Consider the following 12,895-nt stretch of genomic DNA (forward strand, 5'->3'; position numbering starts at 1 on the left):
ATTCACACTACTTGTCTATATTAAACTAGATTATATGATATATGTATATCTATAAGATATCAAAGCGCGTCCCCTTCACGAGCTTATTCAATTATAAAAGCATTACCTGTCTGGAAAATGTAATGTCATTTCATCCTAGAACTGTGTACCAGGAGGTCGAGAAAAGAGTTTTGACTTCATCGCTTATAAATGTCAATTAAAAAGTAGTTCTAGCTGGAAGAGTTTGGTGATCCAAACAACAAACCAGTTTACCACCAAAACGGAATTGATAACAAACAAAATTCGTTCCGTTTTCTCCTCCTTTTATCTACCAGTCAATATTGTATTTTCCACGTGTACGGGAGAAGTAATATCGACCGTTATAACCAGACACAGAACACGACAAAGGGCCATAGAAGCACGCAAATTTGCCTGCCTGACTTCAAACGTTTGACAAGCTAGTTCTTCCAGACAACGCAGACCAGATAGTGAAGGTTTAATTTGGCACGGGGTGGGAAGGATCACTTGTGGTGGAGTTCGGATACGCCTGTTTTTTACATATCGGTCAGAGAGGATTGTCAAGTGACCTGTCCACTTACTGACAACATGCCGGGGCCCCAGCCCTCCCATCGGAACCTTTCTGGGGAGAAGTAGCCATCATAGAGGACGCTTGTGAAGAGACTCGTCTTGTCACCTGAAAATGCGCCAGGAGACATATCATTGTTCCTTGTGGAGGGAAGCAGAGGATTCATCATCTCGACTCGAAACATGGCGATTCGATGACACCAACATTGCTTGAATATGAAAATCATGTGATCATTGAGATGGTGTATGTTTATGGTGTTAGTTCGATTAGAGTGAGTGAGTATGGTTTTACGCCGTTTTTAGCAATATTCCAGCAAAATCACGGCGGGGGACACCAGAAATGGGCTTCACACATTGTACCCATGTCGGGAACCGAACCCAGGTTTTCGGCGTGACGAGTGAACGCTTTAACCACTAGGCTACCCGACCGTCCCTACTTCGATTAGAAAACATGCCACTTATATCATGGTGATACGAGAAATCGAAAAGGAGCTTTTTGGGGGACGCGTATGTGAGAACGGTTTTATGATGCTTTCAGTAATATTCCAGCAACATCACGACGGGGGCACAAGAAATGGTCTTCACACATTGTAACTGCGTGGGGAATCGAACCCGGGTCTTCGGCATCTTCGCGACTTCAGTGAGCGAAGGCTTTAACCACTTAGACTTGGTAACCATACCGTCCTCGGGGAGACGAGCACTTGTATTTCAGAGAATGTTCATCTCGTCACACCGACGTCCTGGGTTCCATTCCCCATATGGGTACCACGTGGGAAGCCCATTTTAGGTATCCGCCGCCGTGATATTGCAGGTATATTGGTAAAAGCGTAAAATCTAATTCACTCACTCAAAATTTCTTCGTCATGTGGCCATATTCCAAACAACATTCATCTGACGTTATGTCATAATCCAAAGGTCAACTTTCCTTGATTGTTCAGGTGACCACTTCCCTTGCCTGTGCATGTGTTTGTGGGGCAGAATATGATATCTGTTTGCGAACGCCGGGTATTATCACTGTTTTAAAGCGATTCATAAACACAGAATAATGTCGGAATCGCACAATGGGCTCTGATTTTTGCATACATTTCTTATTATTCTGATTATGGAAAGTTTGTTTCCTCTTTTATTTGATGCATCGGACTCGCTAACCATTAGGCTAACCCAGGTCCCAATGACATTCTGTAGGATAATACAAAATGGTCTATGATTGAATAATACTGTTAAATGATTTTGTGGCACATGAAGGATGATATGTGATTATGGAAAGAGGTTTGCCGCTGTTATTTATTGTGTTATGTTCTCACATTCCAATTGCAAGTATTGCCTTTTGTTAAATCTCCCAACACTAGATGGACTCATTTTCTTAAGTCTCGATTCCATAGATGCAAATTATGCCTTGTGTCATACCTCCAGTCACACAAACGTCATGCATCATGATATTACACTAACCGATTAAACCCACGCAGCATGGTTTTACAAAGTTTCTCTTTAGTTGTTTAATTCAGAATATTTTACAAAAACAGCGTTCTTACTTTTTAGCAGTTTGTTCAAATGACAAGCACAAGACCATTATTATGCCGTGCGACTGCATGAACCGATGCTTATAAATTACGTGACATTACCTTCGCTTACGCAGTCGAAAATCTTTCTGAAAGATCATCCATGTTCAGAGAATTTGAAACAAAACAATGTGATGTTGAAGTGAGTAGTGAAATGACATATGTCTTTTTACATTTACTGCTTTGACTATCGTTTGACTTTATGCTAGTTGTTATCTTATGTTAAACCCGTGAAGATCTGGGGTAGAATAGGTCTTCTCCAAACCATGCTTGCAATAAAAGGCGACTATGCATATAAGAAGCGACGAACGGGATCGGGTGGTCAGGCTCGCTGGCTTGGTTGATGCATGTCATCGTTTCCCAATTGCGGGTATCGATGCTCATGATGTCAATCACTGGATTGGTTATTTACAGACCGCCGTCATATAGCTGTAGTATTGTGTGCGGCGTTGAACAACAAACAAACTAACAATTGTTATCGTGTTGTGTACTACTACATTTAAGTGAATGGGTGAGTATGGTTTTACGCCGCTTTTAGCAATATTCCAGCAATATCACCAGAAATGGGCTTCACACATTGTACCCATGTCGGGAATCGAACCCGGGTCTTCGGCGTGACGAACGAACGCTTTAACCACAAGGCTACCCGACCGCTCCGCTATAACATATTTAAGGGCTATCATAGTTATGAAAACATTAATCATACACAGTAGATATATGTCCAGATTGTACTCACCTAAACTGTCAGGGCTTGTTCTCCATATCGTCTCCATGTTTGCTGTCTTGGTTCGCCTGTCCTGATCCTGGAAGTCTATGCGACCAAGGAACAATCCATCAAAGCCAAACTGAAATCAAATACCAAAAAGTAGGGAGTGATCTTAGTCCGATTAGGGCAACCAGAAATTGCTGTGGTCATATTTCTAGGACCAGGAGCTCTTAACAATTGTATTTGAAAATCTAGTGTACCATGGTCGTCTGTTACTGAAATGAAATTGGGTCTTACTGTGATTACAAACAAACATACTTTATCCACATCACACATCAATACGGGGGCACGGGTGGCCCAGTCGTCTAAGGCGCCGCGATTCGTTGTGCAGAGTTGCGTCCCTTGGACACGCCAGAAACCTATGATTGTGGGTTCGAATCCCGGTTCGCCCCGATTATGTTTCTAGGTTTGTCAGCACCATACCCGTGCTCGTGGGTTTCACCGAAGTGGTAAACGTCTGAGACCTGCATCACTTCGGGCTTTCCTCCCACATTAAGCTGACACGCCGTGATATAACTGGAATACTGTTAAAAGTGGCGTTAAACCCAACTCACTCACTCACTCACACATCAATACACACAAGAGGGATTGTGAAGGGGTGAGTTGACTTCTATGTCAATTGAACACTAATTTATTTAAGCTCAAAGTGGTGCTCACGAGCAGAGACTTTGAGGCTGCAAACAAGCATCACTAGGCCTTAGTTACACACGTCGTTGTCATTAAGAAACAGTCACGTATGAAGCCATCTAAGAAGGAACTATGCCAATTTACCAAGTTCTCTTTCCCAGTCACATGTACGCCATTGAAGAGTGGTTACACAACCACCTACCCTCACTCATCTAGCCTACATATACGCAAGGAAAGAAATAAGGGAACATGTAGAACTATAGCAGCAGGATGTGTAGTGTTCACACACATACTCCTTGTCAACACACGTAGTGAGTGAGTATGGTTTTACGCCGCTTTTAGCAATATTCCAGCAATATCACGGAGGGGGACACCAGAAATGGGCTTCACACATTGTACCCATGTCGGGAATCGAACCCGGGTTCTCGGCGTGACGAGCGGACACTTTAACCACTAGACTACCCGACCGCCCCTCAACACGTTCACACAATGGGGAATCTCAGTGTCACATAATGTCCGCAAATGTAGGTCACCTACTTAGAACAACAACCAGTGAGGAATGTTAGGCATCCTTGTGCACACGTATCTTCAGTACATTCTATAAATATACTACTTAATAACACCTGGATGCTTGGCCTTGGGACTGGGAATATGACGAGGGCACACATCGTAACACATATTCAAGTTGGTGAGAACTTATAGAACTGATTTTTATGAATACAAAATTCATTGATCAGAAAATTACAACTTTTATATATTATGCTGTACGTTTGTGTGACATGGGTTTGAAATGGAACACGGACTGTTCACATAAGGTAATTGAAACAAAACTATATACATGATGTTATTCATAATGATTCTACTTTACACTTTAAGATAACGGTATAGAAAAAAGAACGTTTCAAACGTCTTTGCCCAGCTAAATCTATTGGGACAACTCAATGCGCCACTCGTGCTTTATTCTCCCTGCAGTGTTTTATTGCAGTGTTTTATTGTACGATAAACAACTCCCACTCGTGACCCAATATAAAATGTTCACGGTTGTTCCGAACTACGGAAAACACGAGCTATGTTCGACAGTCCAGATGGCTTTGTGTTAACAAAATTTTAATACTGAATACATGTACTCCTCAAAAGACGTTAAAGAACATTTTTCACATAATTATGAAATAATATAGAAGAATCAGGTGTTCTTTAACTTCTTTTGAGTAGAATATAACATGTCAACGACGTTTGTCGATAAACTACATGTAAATCTACTTAATTATCTACTGATACCTGTGCAAATATAGAAGAATGTTCCCTCGAGTGCCCGAACTGGTCTACATGCCATCCAGACTTGGGCATGGCGCATTCGCCAAACTCTTTCTCGATCCACTGGAAGCCATGGGTGTGTTGATCGATGACGTCGTCGTAGTATGTCGTCGCGGAGTCGCTCATGCTCCAACCACCGATTATTAGTTCCAGGCGTCCTGGGTGAACAAATGACGCTCTGAGTTACTGAACCTGATCATCTTAATGACGGGATCGTTAGTATTGAAATGTTTTTCGTATATGCTGTATTTGGCCTTATTACTGGGCATTGGACCATAGGTTGCAGCCGCGATATTCCTTGGCACGTTGCAGATGTAAAGAATCAAATATAAATGAATGTCTTTACTGTCCTGCGTTCATCTTCATAAGCTAAATTTCAGTAAGTGTTCTCACGACCCGTGAAGATCCGGGGTAGAATAGGTCTTCAGCAAACCATGATTGCCATAAAAGGCGACTATGCTTGTCGTAAGAGGCGACTAACGGGATCGGGTGGTCAGGCTCGCTGACTTGGTTGATGCATGTCATCGTATCCAAATTGCGTGGATCGATGCTCATGATTATTTACAGACCGCCGTCATATAGCTGGAATATTGCTGAGTGCGGTGTTAACCAAACAAGCAAACAAACAAAAGTGTTCTCACATACAAACACACTTATTTACGTACAAATATGAACAGTTTGAGAGTGTGTATGGCTTTACGGCTTTTAGCAATATTCCAGCAATATCACGGCAAGAGACACTAGAAATGGGCTTCACACATTGTACCCATGTCGGGAATCGAACCCGGGTCTTCGGCGAGACGAGCCGACACTTTAACCACTAGGCTACCCGACCGCCCCCAAATATCAGCAGACGCATACTCAAAGACAAACTGACACCCACAACATTTTTCGTCTGACAGATAACTGTTAATCTTAATAAAAATATAATAAAAAGGGAGCCCAGTGATTCTCTTCATTTTCAGATACTGCAGTAATCTAGACTTGCCAAACATTATAGACTTGCATGGGCTGTAGTTGATATATTTGTATCAGGGTCTGTAAGACAGACTACATTGCCATGTGAACGATGTTTTTTTCGTCTGACAGATAATTGTTAAAAGTTCAAAAAGGCCCTAAATGTACATGTAGTTTATTAAAAATTGAATTATGTTAGCAGATAGTTAATGTGTAGCGATGATTCTCTTCTTCGATGCACAGAAAGTGTCGCGGTATCCGGTATGCGTCGGATGAGCCAGATCAACAAGTAATTGGATAATATCATAAATCTCATGTATCAAGTATTAATGTTTTCAAAAATGTCTTGTCTGATGAAACACTATTTCTGTGTCCTTCAATCTGTATCACAACACGTCAACAGATGAGGAGATTTGCGGATGTCGGCTGTTTCCCGACTGCCTTCGCGGCGTGACACGGAGACGAGATACGTGAGACGGAGACGATGTTGGACTGTGCAACCTTCGACTTATGTTGGGGTCGACCAACGGGTAACTCGTCAGGTTTAAGATGTAAGAATGCGAGCGTCTTGCAGCCATTGTGTCCACACATTTACTACCTTTGTTCATGATAAATTAAGTTGATTGGATGGTTTGTTGTTTGCACTCAGCAATATTCCAGCTATACGACGGCGACTAAGGGGATCGGGTGGTCAGACTCGCTGACTTGCTTGATGCATGTCATCGTATCCCAATTGCGTAGATCGATGCTCATGATGTCAATCACGGGATTTTCTGGTCTAGACTCGATTATTTGTCAGACAGCCGTCATATAGCTGGAATACTGCTGAGTGCGGAGTTAAACAAACAAATACTTACTTTCGTTGATCAATGTCTTTACTTGTCTTTTCATGTCTTCTGTCTGCTCATTAAACCAGGCGGAGAGGAAGGCCATCTCCACAAATATAAACCTTCGGGAGGGATTTCCTATGAGTTCCCTGATCGCGTTGTCCAAAATACACCTTGTGCACTCGCCTCCGTGATAAAATGACTCAGCTGAAAATGATTTAATAATAATTCAATAAAATAATCACCAAAGTTTCATATTTTATTATAAGGGTGAATCATCGGGATTGAAATGTGTTTCAGATAAACAGATGAGTGAGTTTGGTTTAACGCCGCTTTTAACAGTATTCCAGTTATATCGCGGCGTGTCAGCTTAATGTGGGAGGAAAGCCCGAAGTGATGCAGGTCGAAGACGTTTACCACTTCGGTGAAACACACGAGCACGGGTATGGTGCTGACAAACCTAGAAACATAATTGGGGCGAACCGGGATTCGAACCCACAATCATAGGTTTCTGGCATGCCCAAGGGACGTAGCTCTGCACAGTGAATCGCCTTAGACGGCTGGGCCAGCCGTGCCCCCGATAAACAGATGAATAAATATATTAAGGGAACCAAAACTATAATCCTTCAGCATAATCATAAGAAATAGTCCATTGTACGATTCCGACCGGGTCATAAGCATGTGTTAATTGATATTATGTTTAACATAGTGATTTATAACACACCCACCCAATGTACACACAAACACAAAAATAAACACAAACATATATCATGACTTCTTTATAAAAAGATATATTATAACTTCGGATATCGATGTATGATATATGAGTTTCTCATGTATACAATGGCGGATCCAAAGCGTGGGATTGATTTTTGGTGCACCCCTTCCCATGAGTGTCAATATATTTAACACGCACGCACGCACGCACGCACGCACGCACGCACGCACGCAAGCAAGCACGCACGCACGCGTCTTCTATATATCTGACTGTCCCAGAGGTAGGTTATAGCAATGTTACGTATTCGTTTAACACAGGAACATGACATAAACAAGTTGACTACAATGTGGTCATTATATATCAGCATATTTCTTTATCGATTCTATTATTCTGTCATTAGCCTCATCTCGTCAAAGAAACCTAATCGCGATTGTACGCAGGGGACATTAACGCACCATACCGCTAATGTGCCATGGGCACCAAGCCTTTCATCCTCAAATCAGCAGTACATTTCTCCGACGGAAGAAAAAGATGTCCACTCTTACAAGAGCTCAGTTTATTGCTAACCATGTCATAATGTAGACTGCTACTGACTTTGAGACTATGACTATTACGATGTTTTGTTTCGTGCTTGTGATGTTTCCTACATGATGATTAACTCAACATGGTGAACTGAGAATAGCCAAGGTGGGCGTAGCAATGTAGCGCCTTTCGGCTGACACACTAGGAACAGGGCCTTTCAGCGGACACACTAGGAACAGGGCCTTTCAGCGAACACACTCGGAACAGGGCCTTTCAGCGGACACACTCGGAACAGGGCCTTTCAGCGGACACACTCGGAACAGGGCCTTTCAGCGGACACACTAGGAACAGGGCCTTTCAGCGGACACACTAGGAACAGGGCCTTTCAGCGGACACACTCGGAACAGGGCCTTTCAGCGGACACACTCGAAACAGGGCCTTTCGGCTGACACACTGGGAGCAGGGTCTTGCAGCTGACACACTGGGAGCAGGGTCTTGCAGCTGACACACTGGGAACAGGGCCTTTCAACTGACACACTGGGAACAGGGCCTTGCAGCTGACACACTAGGAACAGGGCCTTTCAGCGGACACACTAGGAACAGGGCCTTTCAGCGAACACACTCGGAACAGGGCCTTTCAGCGGACACACTCGGAACAGGGCCTTTCAGCGGACACACTCGGAACAGGGCCTTTCAGCGGACACACTAGGAACAGGGCCTTTCAGCGGACACACTAGGAACAGGGCCTTTCAGCGGACACACTCGGAACAGGGCCTTTCAGCGGACACACTCGAAACAGGGCCTTTCGGCTGACACACTGGGAATAGGGCCTTGCAGCTGACACACTGGGAGCAGGGTCTTGCAGCTGACACACTGGGAACAGGGCCTTTCAACTGACACACTGGGAGCAGGGTCTTGCAGCTGACTCACTGGGAACAGGGCCTTTCAGCTGACACACTGGGAACAGGGCCTTTCGGCTGACACACTAGGATCAGGGCCTTTCAGCTGACACACTGGGAAGAGGGCCTTTCAGCTGACACACTGGGAACAGGGCCTTTCAGCTGACACACTAGGAATAGGGCCTTTCAGCTGACACACTGGGAGCAGGGCCTTTCAGCTGACACACTGGGAATAGGGCCTTTCGGCTGACTCACTTGGAGCAGGGCCTTTCAGCTGACACACTGGGAATAGGGCCTTTCAGCTGACTCACTGGGAACAGGGCCTTTCAGCTGACTCACTGGGAACAGGGCCTTTCAGCTGACACACTGGGAGCAGGGCCTTTCAGCTGACACACTGGGAATAGGGCCTTTCGGCTGACTCACTAGGAGCAGGGCCTTTCAGCTGACACACTGGGAATAGGGCCTTTCGGCTGACACACTGGGAAGAGGGCCTTTCAGCTGACACACTAGGAACAGGGCCTTTCAGCTGACACACTAGGAACTGGGCCTTTCAGCTGACTCACTAGGAACAGGGCCTTTCAGCGGACACACTACGAACAGGGTCTTGCAGCTGACTCACTGGGAACGGGGCCTTTCAGCTGACACACTGGGAATAGGGCCTTTCGGCTGACACACTGGGAATAGGGCCTTTCGGTTGACTCACTGGGAACAAGATCTAGACACCATCAAACATGGGTGTATACTTTCTTTTGTAAAGCAGCATATCTAACTCTGCTTAACTCGAAATAAGGAAAACTCAGCATATTCACCCAGGACTTCGAGAGAAGGAGGTTTCGCTGTAGTCATATTAAAACATAATGCGCTTATTTAAGTCATCATTGTCTTCAATCATTATTACCTTGAGATCACCAACAACATATAAGACATGGCATACGCGCCCGTTTTTGGGAACAAATACATGATGACAATGATGAATGCCTAATCATGGTATTTGACATGGCACCATTTAATGCAAGACAAACGTAATGCAGTTATTCATGGCCCCACTGACACATACCGTTCCCTCCTCCTTGCCCGCTGTAGTACTGATCCATTGTCTTCTTCCAGCCGACGTCGTCGTGGGAGTGGGCGACGATGTGGACGTTGAGCATGCCGTCTTTTGTAGGATTACATTTCTGCGTGAAAATAGAAATCTATGAGAATATTGTACACCCGATGTCAATGACCCTCTTGTCATCAAGCTTTAATGTTTCATTTGCAAATGTCGATATAAGTAATTGCATATTAATCGTAATATGGAAATATTATGAATTATCATTTGAAAGATCACATACAGATGATGCCGTGTATTTTATGATAATAGCATAGTTTTGGAATATTAAATATGTTTTTTTATGGATGTAATTTATTATTTAAAAAGGTTTCGAAAATAAATCGCTTACTGCTGACATTAATTTTGATTCTCGGGAATAGCGTACTTTCATTTCATATGTAGTTTCATACTGAAATATGAATCAGACATGATCCCTAAACTGTAACTTCAGTTGTAGTTTGAAAAGCCCTTTTCTCCCTTCTCATCTTGCTTCCATACATTGATCATGTTCGCCTATCCTGCAAGCAAGTCATAGCGGTGCTTCACTGAGTTCTCTAAATCAAAACTTGATGGGTAATTTCCATTGTACACAAATCAGTACGTAGCTTTCATGGAAACTGACCAGCTGTCCAGTTCTTGATTGACTCTGCTTTCATAATCAAGACTGACCGTTTCTCTATAATTCCCATTAATATAGATGAGAGTGTCCAACTGCACTGCCTAATGGGAACTTGGCCAGGCAAGGCAAGGCAAGGCAAGACAGACTCGGGGCCAGATATGAAGCTAATCATGCTTGTTCACGGTCCTGTCATTACAGCGAATGGCCCCTATCGAGCACAGTTCTCACTTATGGCCACACAATATCAAAAACGGATTACGGGAATCTCTGAGAAATTCAAAGTCACTACCCTCTGACTTTGAAGTGAATAATTTAGTAGTTTTTTCGACGATCAAAGAAATAGAATACGACATAAAGACATATCTGAGGGTAACATAATCACATGGGTACATTATGTATGAAGACGGTAGTATATTTAATCAACAGTTCAAAATAGCGCCTTCGGTAGTTCCAGAGTTCTTCCAGACGAATGATGATTAAAAAGAGACAAGTTGGAGACACGACAAAAACTTTAGGTTTAGGTTCAACATTATCACGTTGTGTACCAGAAAGTCTGAGTCAACATCAGAATAGATCAAATTGCAACATCACCATTTCCAACTTAAATTTACAATTAGATCTAAATAAGTATTTACCCTTTGTAACAAGTTGATATTCTTCATATGATATGATACATTAGCTTTCCAAAAATATATAAAAGTGGATCCATCGATATCAATTTGTCTACACGACACCGTCATGGGTGGCCATCAGGTTTCAGTCGATCCAACTTTTTCATAACTTGTCTCACTGATGACAGTCATACATCTTGGATATTGCTGGGTGCGGCGTTAAACAACAAACAAGCAGTTTGAAAGTGTGAGTGAATGTTTATTTAAGCTGCAGTGAGCACTATTCCAGCTTTAGCAAGTCTGCCTGTAAATAGTCGCTCCTGTGCCAGACAAACCAGTGGTTAACACAATGAGCATGTATCCACTCCATTGATGACGCACACCTTGTAACTATCCAATCCTCATGTAAATCGGCAGACTGGGCGTGTCCCTCAGCGGATCCCCACATGGATGTCATTTGGAATGCATGTCGTACTGCCAAACATGTGTTTTCAGAACAGAACCAGTAGTTGTCTTGTAATGGCATTTGGCTTCAGGAACGGTTTAGGAAAAAAACGAAAGTCGATTCCTTCCAGAAATACGTTAGAGATGCCTCGGAACAACTTCAATTAGCTCTGTCAGCTGGTCTCACTTCTTAAATGATACCTATTTCAGTTGTGTACTTTAGACTGATCCCCTAATATGTCAAACACGTAAATCTATGATTTCCTTAGGGAAATTCATTTTCTCTATTGGTACACTGAGATATTAGTGATGTCGAATACTTGCATGCGGGTATCTATTCTTCCTTGGAACTTTATTTCATGCCTCGAGCTGCTGCTAATGATTTCTTAGACCAAAAAAAAAAAAACAACAACAAAAAATGCCACGTCCTGCGCCTAGCTGGACATCCTTATCACATTACGTGTAGGCTGTGTAAAAGGCTGCATGGAGGTATGAATGCTGTGTACACGGAGTTGTGTGCAGATATATCATGCTCTGTAAACGATTGTATGTGGATAGATATTCTTTGTGCAAGGTTGTGCATGTGTAGACCTACATAGTCTGTACAAGGTTATATGTAAGTCAATATTTTGTGTAAGCGTCTGATGTTGACCTACAGGTTGTGTTTAGGGATGTTTGTCGTTATACATGTTGTGCACACGGCTATATATAGATCTTTGTATTGTGTACACATATAAGTCTATATATTGTGTACACGGTTGTGTGTATAGCAATAATTAAATAAGTGGAGTAAGATTGAACAGTCTATATTGGCTCGCCCTTTTAACTTGTACCACGTCTCATCAGGTCATAACTTATACGTGGTACGAGTTGAAAGCGGTAGCCAATACAGACTGTGTTTAATCCTACTCCACTTATCTATTTATTACTATATTGTGCCTGAGACTTAGAACTTCTATGTGCTCTCTCTCTCTCTCTCTCTCTCTCTCTCTCTCTCTCTCTCTCTCTCTCTCTCTCTCTCTCTCTCTCTCTCTCTCTCTCGTGTACACGGCTGTATGTACAATGTAGTTATATATGTTGTGTGCACGGCTGCATGTACATGTAGTTATATATGTTGTGTACACGTCTGTAGTTACATATGTTGAGTAACGTCTATATGTAGTTATATATGTTGAGTACACGGTCTGTAGGTAGTTTTATATGTTGTGTACACGGTTGTATGTAGTTAAATATGTTGTGTGCACGGTTGTATGTAGTTATATATGTTGTGTATACGTCTGTATGTAGTAACATATGTTGTGTAAACGTTTGTATGTAGTTATATATGTTGAGTACACGGCTGTATGTATATATATATGTTGTGTACACATCATAT

General features: G+C 42.8%; 1 protein-coding gene across 3 annotated transcripts in view; it reads right to left on the reverse strand.

Moving 5' to 3' along the window:
* Positions 1-12,895, reverse strand: part of LOC139468335 (lysosomal alpha-mannosidase-like) — an 86,380-nt gene that overhangs the window by 38,812 nt on the left and 34,673 nt on the right. For all 3 annotated transcript variants that reach the window (XM_071250239.1, XM_071250238.1, XM_071250240.1), the window contains exons 3-7: positions 9,811-9,928; positions 6,645-6,821; positions 4,795-4,988; positions 2,860-2,968; positions 579-673 (exon numbers count right to left, since the gene is read on the reverse strand). In XM_071250239.1, coding sequence (XP_071106340.1) covers positions 579-673; positions 2,860-2,968; positions 4,795-4,988; positions 6,645-6,821; positions 9,811-9,928 — 693 coding nt within the window. The remainder of the gene's footprint in view (positions 1-578; positions 674-2,859; positions 2,969-4,794; positions 4,989-6,644; positions 6,822-9,810; positions 9,929-12,895) is intronic.

The sequence above is a fragment of the Haliotis cracherodii genome, unplaced genomic scaffold, assembly GCF_022045235.1.
Source record: "Haliotis cracherodii isolate W230 unplaced genomic scaffold, xgHalCrac1.p SCAF_2, whole genome shotgun sequence".
Classification (NCBI taxonomy): Eukaryota; Metazoa; Mollusca; class Gastropoda; order Lepetellida; family Haliotidae; genus Haliotis; species Haliotis cracherodii.